Source organism: Heliangelus exortis, chromosome 1 (genome assembly GCF_036169615.1).
Source record: "Heliangelus exortis chromosome 1, bHelExo1.hap1, whole genome shotgun sequence".
Classification (NCBI taxonomy): domain Eukaryota; kingdom Metazoa; phylum Chordata; class Aves; order Apodiformes; family Trochilidae; genus Heliangelus; species Heliangelus exortis.
Window position 1 is genome coordinate 120,093,813 of NC_092422.1, and position 22,006 is coordinate 120,115,818.

General features: G+C 42.1%; 1 protein-coding gene across 7 annotated transcripts in view; it reads left to right on the forward strand.

The window, feature by feature from the left end:
* TEAD4 (TEA domain transcription factor 4) overlaps nucleotides 1-22,006 on the forward strand; it is a 57,722-nt gene that overhangs the window by 22,263 nt on the left and 13,453 nt on the right. For 5 of the 7 annotated variants that reach the window (XM_071762609.1, XM_071762583.1, XM_071762575.1 and 2 more), the window contains 7 exons: nucleotides 11,427-11,491; nucleotides 12,397-12,459; nucleotides 16,073-16,207; nucleotides 17,054-17,097; nucleotides 18,202-18,257; nucleotides 19,017-19,147; nucleotides 20,098-20,271. In XM_071762609.1, the coding sequence (XP_071618710.1) occupies nucleotides 16,097-16,207; nucleotides 17,054-17,097; nucleotides 18,202-18,257; nucleotides 19,017-19,147; nucleotides 20,098-20,271 (516 nt within the window). In that variant the 5' untranslated portion in view covers nucleotides 11,427-11,491; nucleotides 12,397-12,459; nucleotides 16,073-16,096. The remainder of the gene's footprint in view (nucleotides 1-11,426; nucleotides 11,492-12,396; nucleotides 12,460-16,072; nucleotides 16,208-17,053; nucleotides 17,098-18,201; nucleotides 18,258-19,016; nucleotides 19,148-20,097; nucleotides 20,272-22,006) is intronic. The other 2 variants (XM_071762588.1, XM_071762599.1) reach the window with 1 other exon arrangement.

Consider the following 22,006-nt stretch of genomic DNA (forward strand, 5'->3'; position numbering starts at 1 on the left):
CTTGTGACCCATCTTGTGGGTACTTCTTCAAATTCTCTGAGTCTCACTGCATGCACGAATATGGGCACGGTCGTGCTCTTTCTGTAGATCAGTGAACTGGAAATTACTCTGTTTTAATTTTTTCATGTAAAATGTCTTTAGAATCACTTTTCTTTTTTTAACACTTGGGTGAGATTTGTCCAGTAATTGCAAATCTGTTTTCAGGAGCTTAGATTGGAGTCTGTGGACTGGAGTGCCAGGAGTGTAACTGGTGCTTGATGAGGTAACCCAATAGGAATGACACAGGTTGTTGACTTCAAGTGCTGTAGACATAGGCCTGTTTCTATGTGTGACAGTGTTACAGTGAAACACACTTGCATATGTGGTATTTAGCACAGTGTTGCCTTCAGCCTAATGTGGCCTTCAGCCTTGGCTGGGGATTATGAACATTCTTGCATAGGATCCTACATCATCATCTTTAGTTGTAGAATCATAGGAAAGGTACTGGGAGGGGTCTTCAAAGGTGATCTCATCTGTTTATGTGACTGAAGGCAAAGCCATCTCTCCTTAAGCTGTGCATGTCAAATCTGATCTTGGGGGGAAAGTCATTTGACATCTCTAGAAAGAGCAGCTTTCATCTAGAAGGTAGCAGAAGCACTTAGATACTTGCAAGTTTCTTTTTGAATCCATATGCATTTTCATGTATTCCTGCAGCTTAAATACTTTTGTCATTCCCTTGTTCCTGCTCTCCTGTCACTGCCTGAATCATGGTTCCCCAGCTTTCCTCAGACTTATCCTGTAAACTCAGTCAGGGAAGATGTGTTTAAAGAATGCGGAAAAGATTTGCTCCACTGTTAAGATCAGAAAGAGAGCAGAGGGAAATATGTGATGAGCCACTGTAAGGAAATTTTATTAACTTGTCAGAAATGACCTTTTGTGCAGGCCAGTTTCTGGGTAGCTATCCAGTTATGAAGCCCATGTTTCTTCTAGGCTTTTCTGTATGCATTCTCTGTTCACCTGTTATAGAATGTGACATCTTGAACAACGATTTTTGCCAGTGCTGGGTTGTTGCAAAACTGTCCTTCAGAAACAGTGGGATGACTTAAGAGTTCACTTTAGAGGACTTGCCACTCCCATTTCATAGCCTCCCTGCTCTGTTCTAGGTTTTGCACTCCCACCCTTTAGTCTGACTTTGGTTTCCAGCAGACCCCTTGCTGCCCCTGTACTCAGTGCTGGTGAGGCCACACCTCGAGTACTGTGTCCAGTTCTGGGCCCCTCAGTTCAGGAAGGAGATTGAGGTCCTGGAGCAGGTCCAAAGGAGGGCAACCAGGCTGGTGAAGGGACTCGAGCACAGATCCTATGAGGAGAGGCTGAGGGAGCTGGGGCTGTTCAGCCTGGAGAAGAGGAGGCTCAGAGGAGACCTCATCACTCTCTACAACTCCCTGAAAGGAGGGGGTAGCCAGGGGGGGGTTGGTCTCTTTTCCCAGGCAACTCTCAGCAAGACAAGAGGGCATGGTCTCAAGTTGTGCCGGGGGAGGTTTAGGTTGGACATGAGAAAGAATTTCTTTACCGAGAGGGTGATCAGGCATTGGAATGGGCTGCCCTGGGAAGTGGTGGATTCTCCATCCCTGGAGATATTTAAAAAGAGACTGGATGTGGCACTCAGTGCCATGGTCTGGTAACTGCAGCGGTAGTGGATCAAGGGCTGGACTTGATGATCTCTGAGGTCCCTTCTGACCCAGCCAATTCTATGATTCTATGATCCATTTCAGCTTGCTAAACTAATAGCAAACTACTGTGACAATATGAATAGGTCAGATTTCTGCCAGATTAGAGAGCTGAACTGACCTGCAGGATGATCTGGTGACAGCAAGTTAGGGGAAAAAGCAAATAGCCAGCTGTTTGTTGAAGCTGAAGCTATAGCCTCATGGTTTAAAGTAATCATGGACAATCACTGCACTCTAAATTATGATGGCAAAAAGTGAAGATGGGTGAAGTGGCAGCCATTCTACCTATTAAATCAGTATTTATTTTTTCATGTAATGCAAGAACAGGCTCTAGGTTCTTTTGTTCTCCTTGAAGCTGCTGCATAATTTTCAGTCAGTTGGTTGGGACTGGGTCCTGGGTGTAGTCTTACGTGTCAAGTGAACCAGTTGAAATTCTTCACAGGATTAAGCCAGACCAGGCCAGGTGCCTGGGGAACTGTGTGGTTCTGTGGTGGTCATGGAGCAAGTGGCTGAGTGGATCTCACAGACCCCTTTTGTCTCCAATATCTGTGGTAGTTGAAGCTTTGAGTAAGCCCGTTTTCTGGGCACATGCACAAGATTATCAGGAATCTGCAAGAAACAGTATACAATTAGTGCCAACGAAGGCAGCTGACTGCAAAAGTAGAGGTGTTAAGCATTTTGCTATCCTTTGAGGCAATATTTTTACCACTGAAGCCTATTGAGAGATGCTTTCAGGTATCCCACAGCAAGTGGAAGTTACTGAAACAAATAGACAAGATGTTTATTGACCTAAGGAAGAATTTAGCAGCTGTCTGGGGCTGTAATGTAGGCTTGGAGTCAGGAGAGCTGGAGGATGCTGTTATAGTTAAGCATTAGTTTCAGTGCCACCCTGAATGATTATGTTTTTCTGAACCTGGGCCTTAGTTCATGTATAACGTTGTCATTTTCAAGTGTCCTAAGAGACTGGAATGTGTTAGTTTGACATGCCTTTCCATATATGATTGCTATTGGCTGTTTCAGGTGTTACCTGACACAGTCTCATATTATTATATGCAGCTGTTTTGGTATGATTATGTGTTTTCCTAGCCACACTGAACCTAAAGCAATTTTATAACGTTCTCATCAGCCCTACTCTGGGAAGCACCAGAACAAGTCCCTGGTCTATTCCTGTTGCAGTCCTTAATGTGTATATGGAGGAGTACTTATTGGATGGATTATCTTACATTTCTGTGGCCTGGGATGATAATGTGGGAAAACACAGTTGATGAGGACATTCAGTTTATGTACTGAAAAACTTTATTAAAGGCTGAGGGGTGGTGAAGAGCTGCATAGCCTGGAGCTTCCCCTTAGGCTATTGGAGAGGTATTGTTGTACCTTAGTAAAAGCTCCAGGTGCCTCTGGGGCAGTAATTAGCAAGCACTTTAACTCTGTCTGGCCTTTAGACAAGTGATGCAGGCACAGGAAGGGACTTGCCGTTTTGTTATCTATCTGTATGTGTGTCAGGGTTACTTGGAGTACAGTTCCAGGCTCCAGTTTCTCTTGTGGCAGAACTGGTTTAAGCAGCTCTGCCCCGATTCTTTCTTTGCTCTTTCTGCTGTGCCAATGCCTTGGTTGAGGTGGTCACAAAATGAACTCGTTTGTCAATCGAGTTAAAAATAGGATGATTGAAAAACAAAAGAAGACCAAAGGGGAGGGTGGGGGGATGGGGGACGAAACACGACACACAGGCTTATTTTTTACTGTCTAGTAATTAGATTAGAGTGGTGTGTTTCAGTCCTTTCCCCCACAACCCCTGCCCTTTTTATGGCAACGTGTTTGGTAGAGCTGCACATAGGGGCTGAATATAACAGTGTGCAGCTGGACGTGGAATATTGCAGGAGTAGGAATGACCAGCTGAGGAGAGGGGAACTTCTTTAGGTTGTTGAGGAATTTGTTGCTGTAAGTACAGTTATGGTGACTGGCTTTTCATTTATCTCCACTCCTCTGTTTGGAACCAGTAAGAAGCTTCCTAGAACCAGCGGGGTCTCTAATTATTATTATTATTCTTCAAGTCACGCGTTTTGCTTGAAGCATCTTAAACTGTGTCCTGGGTTTAAACAGTGCCGGTTTGTGTAGCGGGGGAAGGACCCCAGGAGTGGCTCCTGTGAGAAGCTGCTGAAAGCTCCCCTGTTCCCAAGAAGTCCAGCCCCACCTTGAGGATAACCTTGAGCCCATCAGCGACAATGGAGGCGCCTCTGCGATTAATTTATTCAAGGAGGGGAATGAGTGATTCTAAGACCTCAGGGCAGAGGAGAGGGGGAGGTGGGAGTAGTACCAGAGGTGAAAGCAGCACTGGAGCAGAGATACCAAGGTCAGCGAGGAAGGTGCCTCAGCAGAGGTTCGGTTCTCCTGCAGCCCGCACTGAGACGGGAGCTGTGGCCCTGCAACCCCTGGAGGAGCGTGGTGGAGCAGCCCATGAAACATCGTGGTGGTGCAGATGTGGAGCTGCAGCCTGTAAAGGATCATGGTGGAGCAAAAGTGGATCTGCAGCCGTGTAGGACCCCGTGCCTGGGGAGGTGACTGTTCCCGCAGCAGCCGTGACTGTGTGCATCCCGGGCTGGAGCAGTTCCCGAGGGACTGCACCTGTGGGAGGGACTTGTGTTGGAGGGGTCCATGAAGGACTCTCCCATGAAAGGGACCCCGTGCTGGAGCAGGGGAAGACTGATGAATCCTTCTCCCTGGAAAGGAAGCAGTGGCAGAAAAAAATGTGTCACAAAGGGACCGTAAAGTCCACTCCCTGTGCCGCTGGGAGCGGAGGAGGTAAAGATATCTGGAGCAAAGTAATTTTGTCCCAGGAAGAAGGGAGGAGTGGGTGCTGTTTTTTGTGATTTAGCTGCTGTTTTTTGTTTTCTCTGTACCCTGTTTTGATTTGATTCATGATAAATTCAGTAGATTTTTTTTTCCCCAAGTTGAGTCTGTGTTGCCTGTAACCATCCTGTAGTGGGGAGCGGGAGCGAGCAGCCCTGTGGTCCTCTGGGCCTAAGGTTATGCAGTGGAAAATGAGAAGAGTAAACACTAACCTTCCCTTTCAGTGCTTAGACCACTTACTAAATGAGACAAATGGGTTTTATGACTTTGGACAGATCAACCACCCAATTTCCATTTTTCCACCTGAGGTGCTTAGCAGGCACATTCTGCTTGGTAAATAAAGCTTCAACTTCTTGGTCATTTCAGAAGAGGAAGGAGCTCAGGTGTGTTAGGAAAGAGCTGATGATGTGGTGCTACTTATCACTTAAGTAGCGTGTTTCCAGGGGCCTTATTGTTTTGATATTTTCTGGAAGTACTGGCTCTTCTTTCTTTGAGTCTTTATCTTAAAATCCCAGTATTGTAGGAAATGCATGACCTCAGGCAGTGTTTTTCTGGAAGGTTAATACTGAGCATATTAAATAACGAAATAAAGGATCAGAATGAGGAAACTTCCTTCTTACAGCTGAATATAAAATTACTCTGGTACATGTAACTGTGCTATGGGAACTTGAACCTGACTGTTAAGCACTGCAGTTCTGCATTGGTGCAGTGTGTTTTTCTGTGGTCTCTACTATGGCAAGTGATCTTAGTATGATGGTCACAGTGGTGTATTATGTTCTTCTATTGCCTCCTGCATACAGTTCTCTGATTCAGTGTAGAAGTTAGGAATAAAAATACTGTTTAAAAAAAGCCTCAAAAGGAGCTTGATCAGAGTGAACTTCATAGTTAAAAATACATTATTTAAAGTATTGTCTCCAGCTTCTAACTAAAAATAAACATGCTGCTCTTGAGACTGTGTACTGCTGATGGGGCTACTTCCCACAGGGATTTGCCACAGTTGCAGTCCAGATAAATGGGAAGACCAAGACACCATGCTTCATTATTTGCTTAGTAAGTTTAGTTTGTAGGTACCAGCAAAGGCTGAAGGCCAAAGACCAAACAAAAGAGTTGAGAGGTAAGTGGTGGGGAAAAGAGGAGGTTCCCAAGGAGTGGTGGAAAGATAGGGATGAATATAGAGATGGGTATTGCAGAATTTTTATTGACTTTGGGGATAGCATCAGCTCTTGCAGTGGGATTAATAGTAAAAGTAGAAAAAGCTGAAACAGAGGGGGAGGGAAGGACTAAGCCTTTCATAGAGTTTGGGTGATGAACATCATCACTGTATTGTACAAGTTGTAAACACAGACAAAGTTCAGAGAGAGGGGGGGAGAAGAACCTATTGAAGAGATAGAGGATAAAGTCTGAAAAAAAAAAGTTTTGTGAAAAAATTATCTTAAGGTTGAAAGCAAGCATGCTAAGAAATCAAGAAATCTGGGATATTAATGATTGCCAGAAATCAAGGAAGGGTTGAAAGGAGCCCAAGCCAGAGAAGGAAAAGTTATTTTATCTTGCCTTGAAAAAGTTGATGTGGGAAGTGTGGAAGCTAGAAGAATCTTCTCACTAAGGCTTTTGTAAAAAAAGATGGTGTGTGGTGGAGGGAAAGTCTAATTAAGATAACATTAAAACTAACCTTAAGGTTTGTATCAGCAGGAGTTGAGTTTCAGTAGGAGTTGAGAAGATGGGAATAGCCATTAGAAAGACAAAAACGTGATTTTTGACACCTGGAGGCCTATTTCTGGAAAAGTGGATGTCCAGGAAGGCATTTAGTGTACCTGGAAGGAGAAAGCAGTGGGACGAGAGATGGTCTGTGCAGACCCCAGTGGCAGTAGGTCCCTAATAGCACATGCATGTGGGAATGCAAAACACACTGCTTTTTATTTGGCAGTTAGTTATGCTTCCTACTTGTAGAGAAACACTGACAATTGGCAGGCAGCTGAAGTGTCCTTAAATATCCTTATTGTGTCTGTATTTATTTGTTATTGTGGTTGATGCACATAGTTCATTATGTTTGAGTGCAATCGGTCGTCAAGTAAATGCTTAGTAAGTTGAGGAGACTGTCATGTCCCAGGAGCTCTCATTAAGTGACACAAGGAGACTGAAATGATAGCTGAGATGTCTTCCTTGATCCTGCTTTTGATTCACTATGCACTGGTGACATCTGGATAGTTGCTTCTGTAGTTCTTTTTGCTGGTAACTTCACAGGTAAGTGCATATGTTTTCTTTGGGTACAGAAAGGATACTGTTACTAAGAAGCAGGTACTTTCATCTGTTTCCCACTGGAATGATTTTGCAGAAATCACTGAGTTCTTTGCTCTCAACCATCATGGGAGTTTCCCCCCTTTCTTAGAGGCAGACACTTTTCCCTATTATATTGAAAGGACCACAGGTGTTGAATGGAGAATCAAAAAGCTTCTTTATTCATTGCTCTTAATAACACCTTCCTGGTTAACTACTGAATGCAAAACTCTACAATTTGCAAGATGGAGTGGGAGCTACGTTGATGCCCTTGTAAATTTATCTGTTAGGGAGCGAGAGTAAGATACTCATAAGAGAGTATCTCTTTACTCCCTTTTTCATGCCATGCTTTCCAGGGGAAGGCTACGAGGAGGATAAAGAGCTTTTGGGTACTGTGCTGCAGTTGGTATGTTGGCTACAGCTTCATGAAACCCAATGCGCAGTTCTGACAGAGGAGGCACAACTGTTGGCAGGTTCTGGTGACCATGGCAGGCCTCAGCAGGAGTTATTCTAAGATCACAACATATGATCAGGTTACTGTGAGACACTTTACTTGGCTCTAAAAAATGAGCCATCTGATGGTTTATGACAGGTCTTCCTGTTCCAGCCAAGTGAGGTCTTTGCTGACCCTGCAGCCAGTGTTGTGAATCAAAGAAAGTGATTTTTGGAGGCTGTGAACCTACAGGCTTCCAGGCTTGTAATACTTGCTTAACATCTAACTTCTGATAAGAAAAACAAAAGACATTTACCACTTGCCATGAGTTTTGATTCCTGGTAATTTGATGCATCCTTGCTGCAGAGTTTACTGGGTTTGGCAATTTGCATAGCAGGGATTTGATAATCCCTGTGATGCTAGTGTCTTTGTAGAGTGATCTTTGGTTTTTTGCTATGTGTATCCTTATTAGTTTAATATACCTTGGCACATTTCTGTTTTTCCCTGGCTCTGTGGGAGCACACTTCTAGGAGAAGGCAGCTGTATGACAGGAAGGCTGTATGAGAGGTGGTGGCAAGTGGGAAGTGAATTCTAAAACTAGAAATTTTGAGGATTCATATATGAATTCTCTCTCTAGAGAATTTCTATACCAGCTTGTAATATGTGCAATTTGTACAATGGTTTTCCCTTTCCTCTAACCTTTTCTGGTAGCCTGAGTGAGCTTTGCAATTTTTGCTAATGTTGTCAAAGACAAACAGTTACGCTTAAGGAAACACTTCCTCAGGCTCCACTACAGTTCATCACCTTTCCTCCCCACTTCCTAGTCTCCTCTTCTTTTTATTTTCTGTAACATTGAGTCCCTCCTAATTCATTTGATGAAGTGCTTGGTGGCACAGGAGGTCAGGGTTAGTTTGTAAAGGTTTCTTTCTGCCAGTTCTTGCTTTATAGTTTCTTTCCCTCACGTTCCCTTCTTGCTTCCCCTCTGTCCTACATGGGTTCTTGATGGGCTGCAGTCCTTTCAGGATTGCCCCTGCCCCAGTACTATTTCTTCATGGGCTGTAGTTGCCCCAGAGTCTATTGTCCTGTGTCAAACTGTTCTTCTGAACTTTTGTGTATGTTGATGACTGTGTGAGAAGATTCACTTCTGTAGTTTTTTGCCTTCCAACTTAGCTCCTGGTCCAACAGATGGAGGCTCTGAAAAGCCATTAAAATATTATTCTTGGCACCAGGAAAAGGTGGTTGCGGGTATGTGTCACTAGTCATTGGTCTTGGCTTTGTAAAAATGGTTGCATTGATTGGAAAAGCAGCCAGGTGGAGCATAGCATAACAGCATCTGCTCCAATTGAACTCTCCTGGGCACGTCACGTTGTTAACACTGAAACTGGAAACTGAAGAGGTCCGTGTTTGCACGCTGGGCATTGTGTTTCTGGCACAGAAGTTATTCCTAATTTGTATATAGAGGAGCTGGAGCTGGTTTATGTTCTCAACTACAGACCAGATTCTTCTCTTGGTGGAATGAGGTAGGCTTCTGTAATGACACCATCAGGAAGAGATAAAGATCTATAAATGCAAGATGCATTCCCATCCCTGCATGTGCTTTGGTTATGTTTCAAGAACACTGCCTAAATGTAGTCATGGACACTTACATTCTTTTGTTTCAGAAACAGGTGGAATTAGGAGCTTTGCTGCTCTTCCCTGGGGAGTTCTTCCTTGGGTTACTTTTTCTTTCCGGGCTGAGTTAAACAGGGGTTTTAAATTAAAACTATTGACAACTCTTTCATGAAATACTAAACTATTGGAACATATATTGCATCTATTTTCACTGTTTGTTTTTTGATGTCTGTGACATTCTAATGTACAAGTTCTCCATTCAGCTCCTAACCTTTCCCTAGAAAATACAGGGGGTTTATAATTTTGTTATAAAAAAACTTAACAAGAGGTGCTGCTTTGTTTTGTAGTTTATTCTGGCTTCCCAACTTTTTAGTGAGATACTGTACAGCTACTAGTGTGATCACCACAACTTTTGCAGAGCCCGTTCTTTATGATAGATTTTCTGCCTTGAAGCAGCCTAGAGTCCAGATGTGTAGCTGTTGCTTTTCTATTGCTGCTCTTTATTCCTCCAGCTCCAGGAAGAAAACAAAAGTCTATGTGTCTGCTTAGATTGGACACGTGGGAGCCAGTGTACAGAACCTGCATAGTCTGCCTCATGTCTCAATGTCCACTCTCAAACAGTTCTGCAGTGCTGGTTGTGAACTGGGTCTAAGCTTGCTTCTCTTGTTCAGCTCAGCCTTCTCTGCTTCTCTTCCTTATTTTTAAATACTGGAGCTGAATGTTCTGCAGATTCTTTCTCTCATTCCAAGTAATTTCAAAGTCTGCACCAGTGCATTTTATTAGCCATTCAATACCATTTCACATTTCATTTGCCATGTGGTACCATTTCCCTTATCTGTCACCAGGACCAACTTTTCTTCGCATTTCTGCACTGGCCTCTCTTCTCCCATTGAACATAAAGCTACTTGTATTTATTTCCCTTGCCCCCAAAAGAGATGATCTCACCTTGTATTTCTTAAAATACAGGTGTGAAACCTCATTTTCTTCAGTGCCTGCCATGTATGCTTGTTCCTGAATTGGGTAAAGATTCCTTCCCCTCTCAAAGTCAGTGCCCCAACCTTCCTGTTTATGGGAGCTACCCATAGCCTACCACAAAGCTAAGGTTCCTTCTCTCTGAAGAATGCTCTTTTTTGAGGGGGGAGATATCTCTGCAGGAGAATGAAATCACTTCTAATTCACTATATCATGTCACACTGATAAATTCTCTGTATTTGTTTCCATGAAATTCTCCATTAGAATCATGGAATCACAGATGCATCTAATTTGTAAGGGATTTCTTCAGATTTTCTAGTCTGGCCCTATAGCTCAAGTACTAAGCTACAGCAGGTTGCCCAGGATTGTGTCCTGTCAGGTTTTGAGTGTCCTCCAAAGATGGAGACTCTACAGCCTTCTGGGCAGCCTGTACCAGTGTTTCACCACCCTTACAGTAAAAAAGTTTTTTTCTCTTTATTTCCTTTTTCTTGTTTGCAGATTGAATTTCATGTGTTTTAGATTGTGTCTTGTCCTATCACTGGTCACTACTCAGAGGAGGCTGGCTCCTTCTTTTTTATTGCCTCTGGTCAGGTACTTGTATGCATTGATGAAAACTTCCTCCATGTCTTCTCCAGGTTGTCTTTACCCACCTTCCTTAGCCTCTCCTTGTATGGAATATTCTCCAGTCCCTAAATAATTTTTATGAACCTTTTGCTGGAATTGCTCCAGAACACCCACATCTTTCTTGTGCTGAGGAGCCCAGAACTGGACACCATATTTTGTTTCCTCAGCAGTGCTGAGTAGAGATGGAGGATCATCTTCCTTGAGTTCTTGGTAACAATACTTTTCATGCAGCCTGGGATAATGTTGTCCTTCTTTGGCACAAGGGTGCATTGCTGGCTATTTGTCAGCTCATTTTCAAACAGGACCCCATCCATTCATCCAGATTTCAATCCACCTCCTTGTCTGTTTATCTAACCTGTACTTTGTCAGGTTGCCTATGAGAATGTCATGGGAGACAGAGTCAAAGTCCTTACTAAAGGCAGAATACACAGCTCTGTACTCATCCACCAAGCTAATCACCTCATGTAGAAACTAGCAGCTTGATTAAGTCTTATTTCCCATTTGTAAATCTACATGGACTACTTCCAGTCACCTTGTCCTTCACCTATCTGCAGATGTTTTCTGTGCTCCATCCCCTCCTAGGGCTTAAGGTAAGGCTGATTGGCCTGTTATTTCCTGGATCTTCCTTCTTGCTTTGTGAATGTTTTAGGGTGAGTGGCAATCTTGAACCATGTTTACAGCCTCTACGCACTATGGTAATGTCATTATTCAGCAAAGCATGTGATTCTTCTTTTTATTGGTAATTTTAAGCTATACAGATGCAAGCTGGGAAACGGGATTTGCAGGCCAAAATTTTACCTCTGAAACTCAGACCTCTACCATGTGAACCAATGAGTACATTTCTCAGACAGAAAATAGTGTTATCATCCCACTGTTGATCTCTAGAAATAATTCCATTGTGCATCTTTTCCCTGGGGTCATAGCTTTCTAAATTTGTATTTGCATTATTTCTGTTCCAGGCCGAAATGAGCTGATTGCCCGCTATATTAAGCTGCGAACAGGGAAAACACGCACAAGGAAACAGGTAAGTGTAAAGGTTTCTCTGCAAACATCAGCTTCTTTGGACCACTACATGGGATGAAAACTTATGAGAACAAGTCCCTTGCTGTTCACTTGCTATTAGTTTCTGGCTTGGCTGGAATGAGATTCCTGTGTTGAGCTGGTTAATAAGAACAGTGGGAAGAGTCAGCTGAAGCGTTTTACAGTAGGATTATAATGCTCATGAATCCCAGCCACATTATCACATACACATTTTTCTGCTGTTAAATCTTGTGTGACTGTATTTGTTAGGTCTAATGGGCATTTCAGTGAAAATCAATAGTCCTCCATATGAAGATGGTCTGTTCATCCCAGATAGGTAGACAGCAATGGTAATTTTAAAAACACCCGGCACATGGGATGAAAAAGGACAAGGATATTTAGCAAGCAACAGTGCAGGCACTGAGCAACCTAGACTTGGTTGGGGGTTGATGGGATAGCATTCAAAAGTTCCTTTCAACCTAAACTGTTCTGTGTTGCATATGGGTGCTCATTAAATATGGGGAAGTTTCAAGAGTCATTTTACAGCAGCCAGAGATATGGAATGTGAGTTCCTTTTCTCCCAAGAGGAAGTCAAAATGGGGAGCTAAGAGATTAGTACTCTCAGTAGGTAAATTTGAGGATAGGCTCTTTAGTTGTAGAGGAGGTCTCTGGCTTAATAAAGTAATTTGAATTAGAAAATGCCTTAGATGGTCCATCTCTGCTGGTCCCACACCTCATTTCATGACACTTAAGTTATGTTCAGAAAAGCATCCAATTATTGCTTCAGTCCCCTTTCCCCCAGCTCTGAATAAACTCTGTGGTGCACAAAGTGCCTAAAGTATGTTTTCTTCTGCAAGCAGCTGCCAAGTATTCCTCTGGAATGAAAATGGATTTTATCTTTCAATGCAGGTATCTAGTCACATCCAGGTCCTGGCAAGGCGGAAAGCTAGAGAGATCCAAGCCAAGCTCAAGGTATGATAATCTCACAAGCCCTCTTAATTAGCCATTCCCTCATCCATTCCCTCTTTGAATAGCCATAAAAAAAAGAGTGACATTAGCCACTGAACTGTAGTAAGCTGGGGATGAAAAGGTATTTCCCAGGAAATGTTGTACAAACACTTGTATTACTGTATCTCTGTGATGTCTGCAGCAATAAAGAATAATTTCTTACTTAAAGAATAAAAAACTAGTAACTTTAAATTTCACACGTCTGATTTCTACCTCCAGTTTGTGCTGCTGTCATCCAATTCTGAAAGACACAAAGAGTGTTTACCTGAGAAAGAGGGTTTTATAGTTACAAATACTGACTTGCAATGAATTCCTGGTGTTGTGGTGGCCTTGGGAAAGGGTAGCCTTACAGCTGCTGCAGTGCTAGTTCCACCTCTGCTAGAGGTAATGATGTGGAGTTGTCCATGAGAAAGTGTTCTAAATTAGCATAACCACTGAGAGGAAGCAATAAGGCCAGCTGGCATCTTCTCAGATAGAATGGTGCCAGTTGAACAAAGTTTGCCCCTGGATTAATTTGGAACATATTTGAAGAGGCCTGGGCTAATGAGATAGAAATTGTATGACTACTTGTTTGAGCAAATCTGTGTTTTCCTTCCTATAGGGAAGCTCCAAGATCACGCTAATCAACTGGGGCCTCTTGACATTTATTTCCACTCAGATTTGGTGCAGGGAGATGGTTTATGTTTTCAGACTGAATTGCTAGAAATGTCAAAAAGATCAAGTTTATGGGTGACAAGTTCACAAGACGGTGTCTCCTCTTAAACTGTGAGCCGTCCAGAGCAGGCTTGCTGAGCAGCATGCAAGCTCGATTCCTTCTTATGTATCACTGAGACAGCCAGAGAAGGAAGGTGCATGCAGACCTTCCTGTTCTGGTATGGCAGTAGGTGATCTGGAGAGGGGTGATATGGAGATCAGATCACTGATCTTCTGTGCCTCAGGTAATTATGAAGGTCTTGACAGCCCAGGACAGCCCTTACTGTTAGTATGTGCTTTCTTTTGACTGTTCCTCACTGGGCACCAAGAGAAATGGACTGTCTGAGAGTGAACTGCTGGTCTTGGTCTTGACCCATGCTGAGGTGCATGCATCTCCATTGCAAGCAGTGATTATTTCTGAGTCACAACTGCTCTTTCGCATCCCATCCCCAGTTCCTTTTCAGAAAAGTGTTGTGCCTGTCATTACCCTGTTGTGTTTCCAACTGCTCTGACAAAGAGGAGCCGCCACAAATTACAGCTATCTAATTCAGTGCTTCTAGGTAGGGCTGCCTGAGCTTGAAACCTGTGGTGCTGCTAAGTGGTCAGTTCAGGTGGAGATCTGCTGGGGACACAAGTTAGAGTGAGCAGGAAACAACTGCCCGGGGTGTTATATCTGTTACCTTGATTCTGTTCCTGGTATGTCACAGCTTTGGGATTTGACATGATTGAAAAACCAGTCAGCCAAGCCTGTTCCCACTTAGCACACAGGAGCTGGTTGTTTTTGTTCTCACAGAATAAAGGTGTCTTGGGGAGCTCCGTGGAGCTGTTAGTTCTCCTTTCACACCATCCCAGGCCATGCTGTGAGCACTTCCCAGGTGCCTGCAGTGAATTGTTCCCCACTACCAGGCTGTTCCTTTTTGCCTGCAGAGGCAAGTCTGTAGCACTGATTCAACTAATTTGCTTTTTTTCTTTTGCTAGTCATTTTCATAGAGCAAGGAAAAGAAATCACAAAAGCTGCTGACCTTCTTCCACGTTCCTGCTGATACCTGTGTGTTCTATCACTGTTCATTTTCCATAGGAAGTATACATTTTCATATTTATATCCTAGATATCAGAGCAGCTACATGCTGGCTTTTCAGAGCAATTACTATAATACACAAATTGGGGTGTCTTCTCCAAGTGTGTACCCTGTCTATAACAGACAGAGATGGGAAAGCAGGGTAGATCTTGGAGAAAAACCTGTTCCCAGAAGTCAGTAATTTTCCATGTCCTGGGTGGCTAGTAGACATCACTTGTACTAAGGAAAAAGAGAGAAATTGTGCGAGAGAGCACTGTTATTATTATTAAGGACAATAAAAGAAGATACAAGCATTGCAAATGTTTGGTTAAAGTTTTTGTTGCTTCATTTTATTTTTTATTTCCCTGTACTGGAAACATGATAGAATTGTTACCTGAAAGAGAAAAGTGTCTTTTATAAATATGTGCTTTTCCCAGCAGTCTGTCAGGCATTTAAACGAAACACAGAACAAACACGACAGGTAGACAAACACGATTTTTCCACTGAGAAAGTAAGGACAGAAAAAAAATAAATTTCTGCAATGGCAATTGAGAAATGGTCCCTATGTTTGTAATTAAAGAAAACAAGCCAAAACGAAACCCAGAAAATAAGCCTTTCCTTTAGAATTATAGGTAGTGCTTAAAGTATTCCCTAAATCATCATTAAGATAGATTCTGAAAATCTTTCCCATAGCTTTGGAGAATCTTAGGAATTTTCATAGCAATTAAAATGTTTCCTTCTGATGCCTGGCACTTCCTGGTACTAGCGGGAGTCACAGATACTGTAAAAAATAAGATAAGTTTTGCCCATGTCTACTGATCATTCCACTTAAGTGTTATCATTTTTTCTTGAGCTTTTGTTATGCCTCCTCCAAATGTCTTCATGTTGTGTTAGACATATCAGAATCCCTGGACTTTGATCTTCAGAAAACCTTAGAGAAAGTGTAGGGGTTGGAGAGAGTGGAGACCCAAGGGTCAGAACTAACTGCAGTTTAATGTGTACAAATGAGAATTCCTGAAAAAAAAACAGCAAAAGCTTACCTCTTTCAGCAGTTTCTCCAAGTAATGAATTAATCTGTGGCATTGCCAGTATAATTGTAATGTCATAGATAAATACGGAGTGTTTGTACAATGAAGATTAATTGCAGCAGATGTAGGAGGAAAGGCAGAATGTGGGGAAGTGTTTCTGTTTGTCTATTTATTTCTTGGAAGAAGAAATAATGCTATTTCTTTTAAATATACATCAGACCCCCGAGTTGTTGCACTGTCATGACCTATAAAAATGTAAGCAATTCCACAGCCCTGTTAAAATACAAGCAGGAATGTCCTTGTATATGTGCTCTAGAAAGTTATTAAGATTTCCTGTTTTCCTAGAGATAGGAATAAAATTATCAACTCTTACCTGAGACTAATGCAGTCCCAAATTGAGGTAGTCTTGTTGCAGGATTATGACAAAGTCCTTTTGTAATCTTGTTTTTCAAGCTTTTAAGTGATAAGCAAGGGTCTCTCCCATTGAATATTCTTATGATTAAAACTCAAGAGTCTATTAGGATTGTACTTTCCATAACAAATAATTTCAGCTGATCAGCCGAAAGCTTGGCAGTCTCTAAACCAGTGATCCCAGCATTTCAGAAAGGATGAATTATAACATCTGAAGCTATAGTAATGGGTGAAATATTTACAAGCTTTGAACAGTTCTTAGGACAGCTATTGGTGAGTTTGCTGTCCAGGTTTTCAGAGATGCTTGTTCCCTACAAATATATGCAGCATTAGACCAGGCAACTTGTTTGTAATCTGCTTTTTTTTCTGTTTCTACTCTTGCCCATAGGATCAAGCAGCTAAAGATAAAGCCATGCAGAGTATGGCTACAATGTCATCTGCCCAGATTATTTCTGCAACTGCCTTCCATAGTAAAATGGCCTTGCCTGGTCTTCCACGGCCAGCCTACCCCGCTGTTTCTGGGGTGAGTGAATCAGTGTCTTGGAGGAGTTGGGCTGAGGATGCTGGAGTATTTGAAATGGTGTTGGGACCTTCTCAGAAAAATCCTGAGAACATTAAAAAAAAAAAAAAAGTTACAAAGGCATTGTCTTTGTAGAGCTAATCCGTCGTATGACTTCAACAGTTTAGGTCTAATTCTTTGCTTACACTGCTGTAAAACAATAAAATTTTACTGTATACTTTTTTATAATGCCACAAGTGAGAGGACAATCATATCCTTTGGGTTTTCAACTGCCTGAAATACCTTTAGGTGTCTATCACTTTCTTAGTCCAGGATCTTGTTGGATTAAAATTATTTGGGCCATTCTGACCCTTTTTCAAGGTTGTAATTCCCGAGCTCATCCTAAGTGCTTAGATCACAAATTGATAGCTATTATATAAAATCCTTAATAGAAGAGGACTGGTGGCATCCCTGTAACCTTTGAGTTTGGCCGAGTGTCTTTTTGCTGAGCATTCATTTCTGCCAAACTACTTCCATGGAACTCTACTGTGGAAAATGGCCCTTCCAAGGGAGCGTGCATCATTAAAGCTTTGGTGACAGAGGCACAAGTTGCAAACATAGTATTTAACATAAAAGAACACTACTGGGTCAGTTGCTTGTCACTAGTAGTAGTATGTAGAAAGTAAAAAAAGCTCTGTCAGCACCTCCACAAGAGTGAAATCAGGAAGGTAGAAAGAAGATGTAAAGCTCACAACTCACATCTTTAAAAGTCTGTGAGTTTGCAGTTTCTTCCCTCAGACAGGAGCATGCCTTGCTTTTTATCTCTGTCCTGAGAGTGGTGACTTTTGCCTGCATGTTGTTGTTTTGCAGTTTTGGCAAGGAGCTTTGCCAGGCCAAGCTGGATCTTCCCAAGAGTGAGTATTCCTTCATGTGAGCATCCAAAGCAGGTCCTTCTGCTGCTTCCTCTGTGCTACCCAAGGAACACCATTAGATCCTACAAGTTTTATAAAATGCTAAGATAACATGTTTGCTCCTGGACAGACTCCCTGATTGTGGATCTGAGACTTAAGGCCCATGCTTGAAGACAAAACGAAAATCATTAGAGAACCTTAAGAGCTGAAACTCAGTGTTTTTGTATGATACCTTCAACATGGATTGCTCCTCTTTAATGTGACTCAAGCAGCCTAATATGTATGGACTATTTTATGGAGCTGCTGAATTTAGCAGCTTGATAGAAGTAAGGCTGCTGCAGACTCATGCTCCCAAGCCCAACCAGTGGCAAGGCTGAGCAGGTATTCTGGTAGGCTCACACACAGATACTCATATACATAGCACATAAACTCCTATACACATGGATGGCCACACAGAACAGTGTGGGCAACTCTCAGCATTCACACAGACACAAACAGAACCAACAACTTCATCTTATCCCCCTGTCAAGCTGATGAGGGTGAATGTGCATTACTGGGATATGTGCCATGTGGATCCACCCAGGAGCTGCCCTGGGATCCCTTGATTCCCTGTGTACTGGCATCCAGGCAGGGGAGGCCCCAAGGCCACAGCCCCACTCCAGTGTGAATCTTTTGAGTAACTGGGCTTAGATACACAGCCCACCAAGTAACTGGATCTTCACTTCCCCTAATTTGCTGCCCATAGATAGAAGCATATACAGACAAACTTATCTTTCAGCTGACTTCCAGACTCCACGGTCTTTCTGACACTTGGCCTGAGCCTCTTTTTCCCTCTGAAAGTATTCTTGCCCCACAGAGCTGGCTCCCAAGCCATGTACTTGCTGGCTGGTCAGGTTTGATAATTAGTAGTGGTCACACTCTCACTTGCTGCTGACACTCCACAAACAAACACACAGAACTGAGAACATGCAGGAAACACTTAGAATTCAGTGAGAAGATACAAATACTTCTTCTAGTATGCAAAAACAGTTGGTAAAGAAGGTTTGCTTGTTTGGTTGGTGTTTTTTTTTTTTTTTGTTAACCACCTCTCTTTGTGTACTTCTGTAGCGTGAAACCTTTTTCTCAACAACCTTATGCTGTACAGTCTCCACTGCCATTACCAGGTAGGTAAGGAAATGTAGTTCCTTGCTTTGAAATTGTATTCCAACTGTCCAAATATCCAGCACTCAAAAAAATTTAATGTTTTAAAAATATTATTGACAGTTGAAATATTGCAGTGAGGTAAAAATTATTTTTTATGTAATTTCCCTTTTTAACCAATTCCCGTCCTTTCACTGAGAGAGATGAAGCTTTTTAAGTCTGTTTTATTTTAAAAACATTTTTCCTGCTTTAGATTGTTTATTTTGGGATTTCTTTTCCTCCTGCCTCAGTAGTAGGTAAAAGTTTACACATCTCTACTGTTCTTCCACTGTGCTGCATGTACCAGAATACTGTTTTCCATCATAAGATGATTGCCTTTCCAATTCCTCATTAAGTGGAAAAACAAATGTCTTTTCCTTCTCAGTTTCTCCATTTTGAGAGGTTAATGGTCATGTTAATGGTGTTGCTTCATTTGGATACTAAAGCAGTTTATTTCACTGCTCATTTAGGTCCTCTTAAAGTTGCTGAACATGTTTTCTCTGGAGTCAAAAACAGGTAGATTGTCTTTTACATCACTACCAACACTGACAGTGCTGTCTTAGCAGAGGGTAACTGATGAGCCACTTAGAGCACAGGTAGAGTGAGGACCTCGAGAATAATGTTCTTGCATGATGACTTGAGTCTTAAGAAAATGTAATTAGTCAGCTTTGATGAACAGATGCTCTGCTGGAAAACTAACTTTTCTCTTTCTAAATTTTCTTATCTAAATCCTGTGTGCTTAGGGTTTGAGTCTCCTACTGGCCTATCACCTTCCCCATCAGCACCAGCTTGGCAAGGACGAAGGGTTGCTAGCTCGAAACTTTGGATGTTAGAATTCTCTGCATTCTTGGAACAACAACAAGACCAAGACACAGTAAGATACACACATGATTTCAACCCCTCATTAATTTTTGGTCTTCAAGTCGCTCCTTGTATATCATGGCTATGTTATACTTACTGTATGGGTATGGAAATACTTGCTTCATTGCTCTACTGAGAATAGAAAACCATCTTTGGTAAACACAAGATATCCTTCTCTTAGAGGATAGGATTGCCTATAGTGATATAGCCAGCTCTGTGCAATGTGCCTCCCTTTCCAGGGTCATGGATGTTCACATACCAGAGCTCAAGGCACTGAGATCATAAGACAGTGAGTGGTACAGCCCCTGCCAGGCTATTTTAGCTGTCCTGTTCAGCCTTGTAGGATAGACCCAGAAGCAGATGATGGTAAGATCACATGAAACCACACATTTCTCTGGTGGTCTGGGAACTTAAATTTAGGGGCAATGGGGATGAATTTGCATATAAAATGGAAGTACTAAGGTTTGCCTATGTTACCAAGGTGGTTTGCCTGTTCCACCAAACTTTGTGATAATGCATCTTGAGGTGTTACTGGTGATGGGCCAGTTACATTTCCTCTGTCTGAGATAGGAAAGTTCAGAAAACATGATAGTATTTGGCTGGTACTTTGCTGTGAGATTTCAGGCAGCTCTTCATGGTAAGATATTTGAAAAAGTGACCTGTGACAGGTAACACTCTGTATCTATTATTTCAGGCTATATATCAGCAGCATGAGGCAATAGTTTAGGAGTCAATATAGGAAAGCAACTATAATGTTTTCAGAAGAAAGAAGCATTGATTGATTCATAGGAAAGAAATAAAAGCCTGAGGTGGTATTAGTGGAGACATTTCTGCTAATACTTCTGCACTTTTAGAAAGTGCTGTCAGATCTTTAGTGACTTCCAGTAGGTGTTTGTGAATTTTTAGTATGTACTGAACAGTATTGAAGGATTTCCTAATTCCATGTTTTTCCTCTTCTTTCAGTATAACAAACACCTGTTTGTGCACATTGGGCAGTCAAGCCCCAGCTACAGTGATCCCTACCTCGAGGCAGTGGATATCCGGCAGATATACGATAAGTTCCCTGAGAAAAAAGGGGGTCTGAAGGAGCTCTTTGAAAGGGGGCCAGCTAATGCCTTCTTCCTTGTCAAATTCTGGGTAAGGGAAGGACCCATTTGCTACGAAGTTCTCACTTTAAAAGTGGTGGCCTTGCTAGCTCTTAGAAGCCTGCCATCTCCCAGCAGATTTTCTCTGTGCAGGTAAATTAACACAGGTGTGACTGTCACTGGAGATCTTTTCTTGAGTGCACAGGGGTTGGACTGGAGCAAGATGTATCTTCCACACTGTCATCTGTAGAGTTGTTCCTGACTAGTGTCTGGAGATATGGTGTCTGCTAATGGTCACTTATGCCCCTTAAAACTTTATATATATTTGGAAGAAGAATTCAGAGATTATTCTCTGCATACTGTTCTGTGTTCACTCAGTGTAGAGTAATTTCTGAGTCAGAGGTAACGTATTTCCATCTCTTACCTCACTAGCTGCATTTTGTGTTATCCAAGTACTAATAATGTAGAGATGTATTTTTACTTTAGGCACAAGGACAGACAAAAGATAAGAGAGACATATAATTAAGCTGTATTATGCTGATAATGTATTACTGAAATTAATTCTACTATGTTGGCAGAAATCAGCCTAGCAAAAGCCTAATCACTTAACTTGGATTTTTTTGAATTAGCTGATATTTGCAAGAACTGTGCCACTGTGCCTCCAGGTACAAAAAACACAGTTTGGTGATCAATGTTACCGTAGGTATTACAAGATTTAAAATAACAGCAGCTTGGGGCAGCTGCATGCTAGATGCCTGAAGGAGGGTCTAATGGGATTTGGAACATTTCACCTTGAATTTGCCACTTATAATTCAATCCCAGGTCAGGAGTGATGCTGAGAAATGAGTTTTCATATCTCATACTCTTTATAAAAGCTGGCACTAGAAAGCCTCTTAACTGGTGCTTTCAGAAGGAGAAAGAGAGAAAGAGTTAACTTAAGTGCCTTGAGATGCAGCATCCCAACTCTCCCAGGCCTAGCCTTTTTAGAACTAAACTGGGGAATGTTGGCTGGGATTCTGCTGTTCAAGTGTCTGGTGCTTACAGCATTAGTTAGTGATGATTTTTGGAGACACATCATTTATTACCTGCAGACTGTGTGCTACTGAGCTGGGTCCTTCGTGGAGGATGCTTGCTTTATACTTTAAACTGGGTTTGAAAAGGCAAAAGGGATAAAACCAGGCTTGTGAGAGACAAGCCTGGTAGAGGCATGGCATTGTCTGTGGGACAGCATGCTGGCAAAGTCCTTCAGTGTGCCACCTCAGTGGAGGCAGGGGATGGAGTGCCACACTGCAACAAAGACATGGGATAATGATGGGCTAGAAATCATGGATTAGGCTTTTGAAGTATTTAGCTGATAGCATGTCATTAAGTTGGGCTCTTTCTGGGCCCAGATGAAGTATCTGGTGTTCAGAGAGTATCAGTTTACTGAAATCTGGCTTGCATAAAGAGATGTGACACACCTTTTCATGATGTCCCTCTGCCCTGCATCTGTACAGTGAGAATGTTAATGATATTTCTGGGATTGGTTTAATATTTTGACTTTTTGTGTATATATATATATATATATATACATACATAATTTACCTTTTTTTTTTTTTTTTTTTTTTTTTGGCACCCTTAAATTTTTAAATCCCATCTGGAGTTAACATCAGGGGGTTTATCAGTGGAAGCACTACAGACTGCCATTGATTGAATGGAAGCTGCTAAGGCTTCTAAGAGGGAAATCATTTTGTCTTGTGCTTGTTTTTCAGTAGGGGGTGAAAACGCCATTCCTGATGCCATGGTCT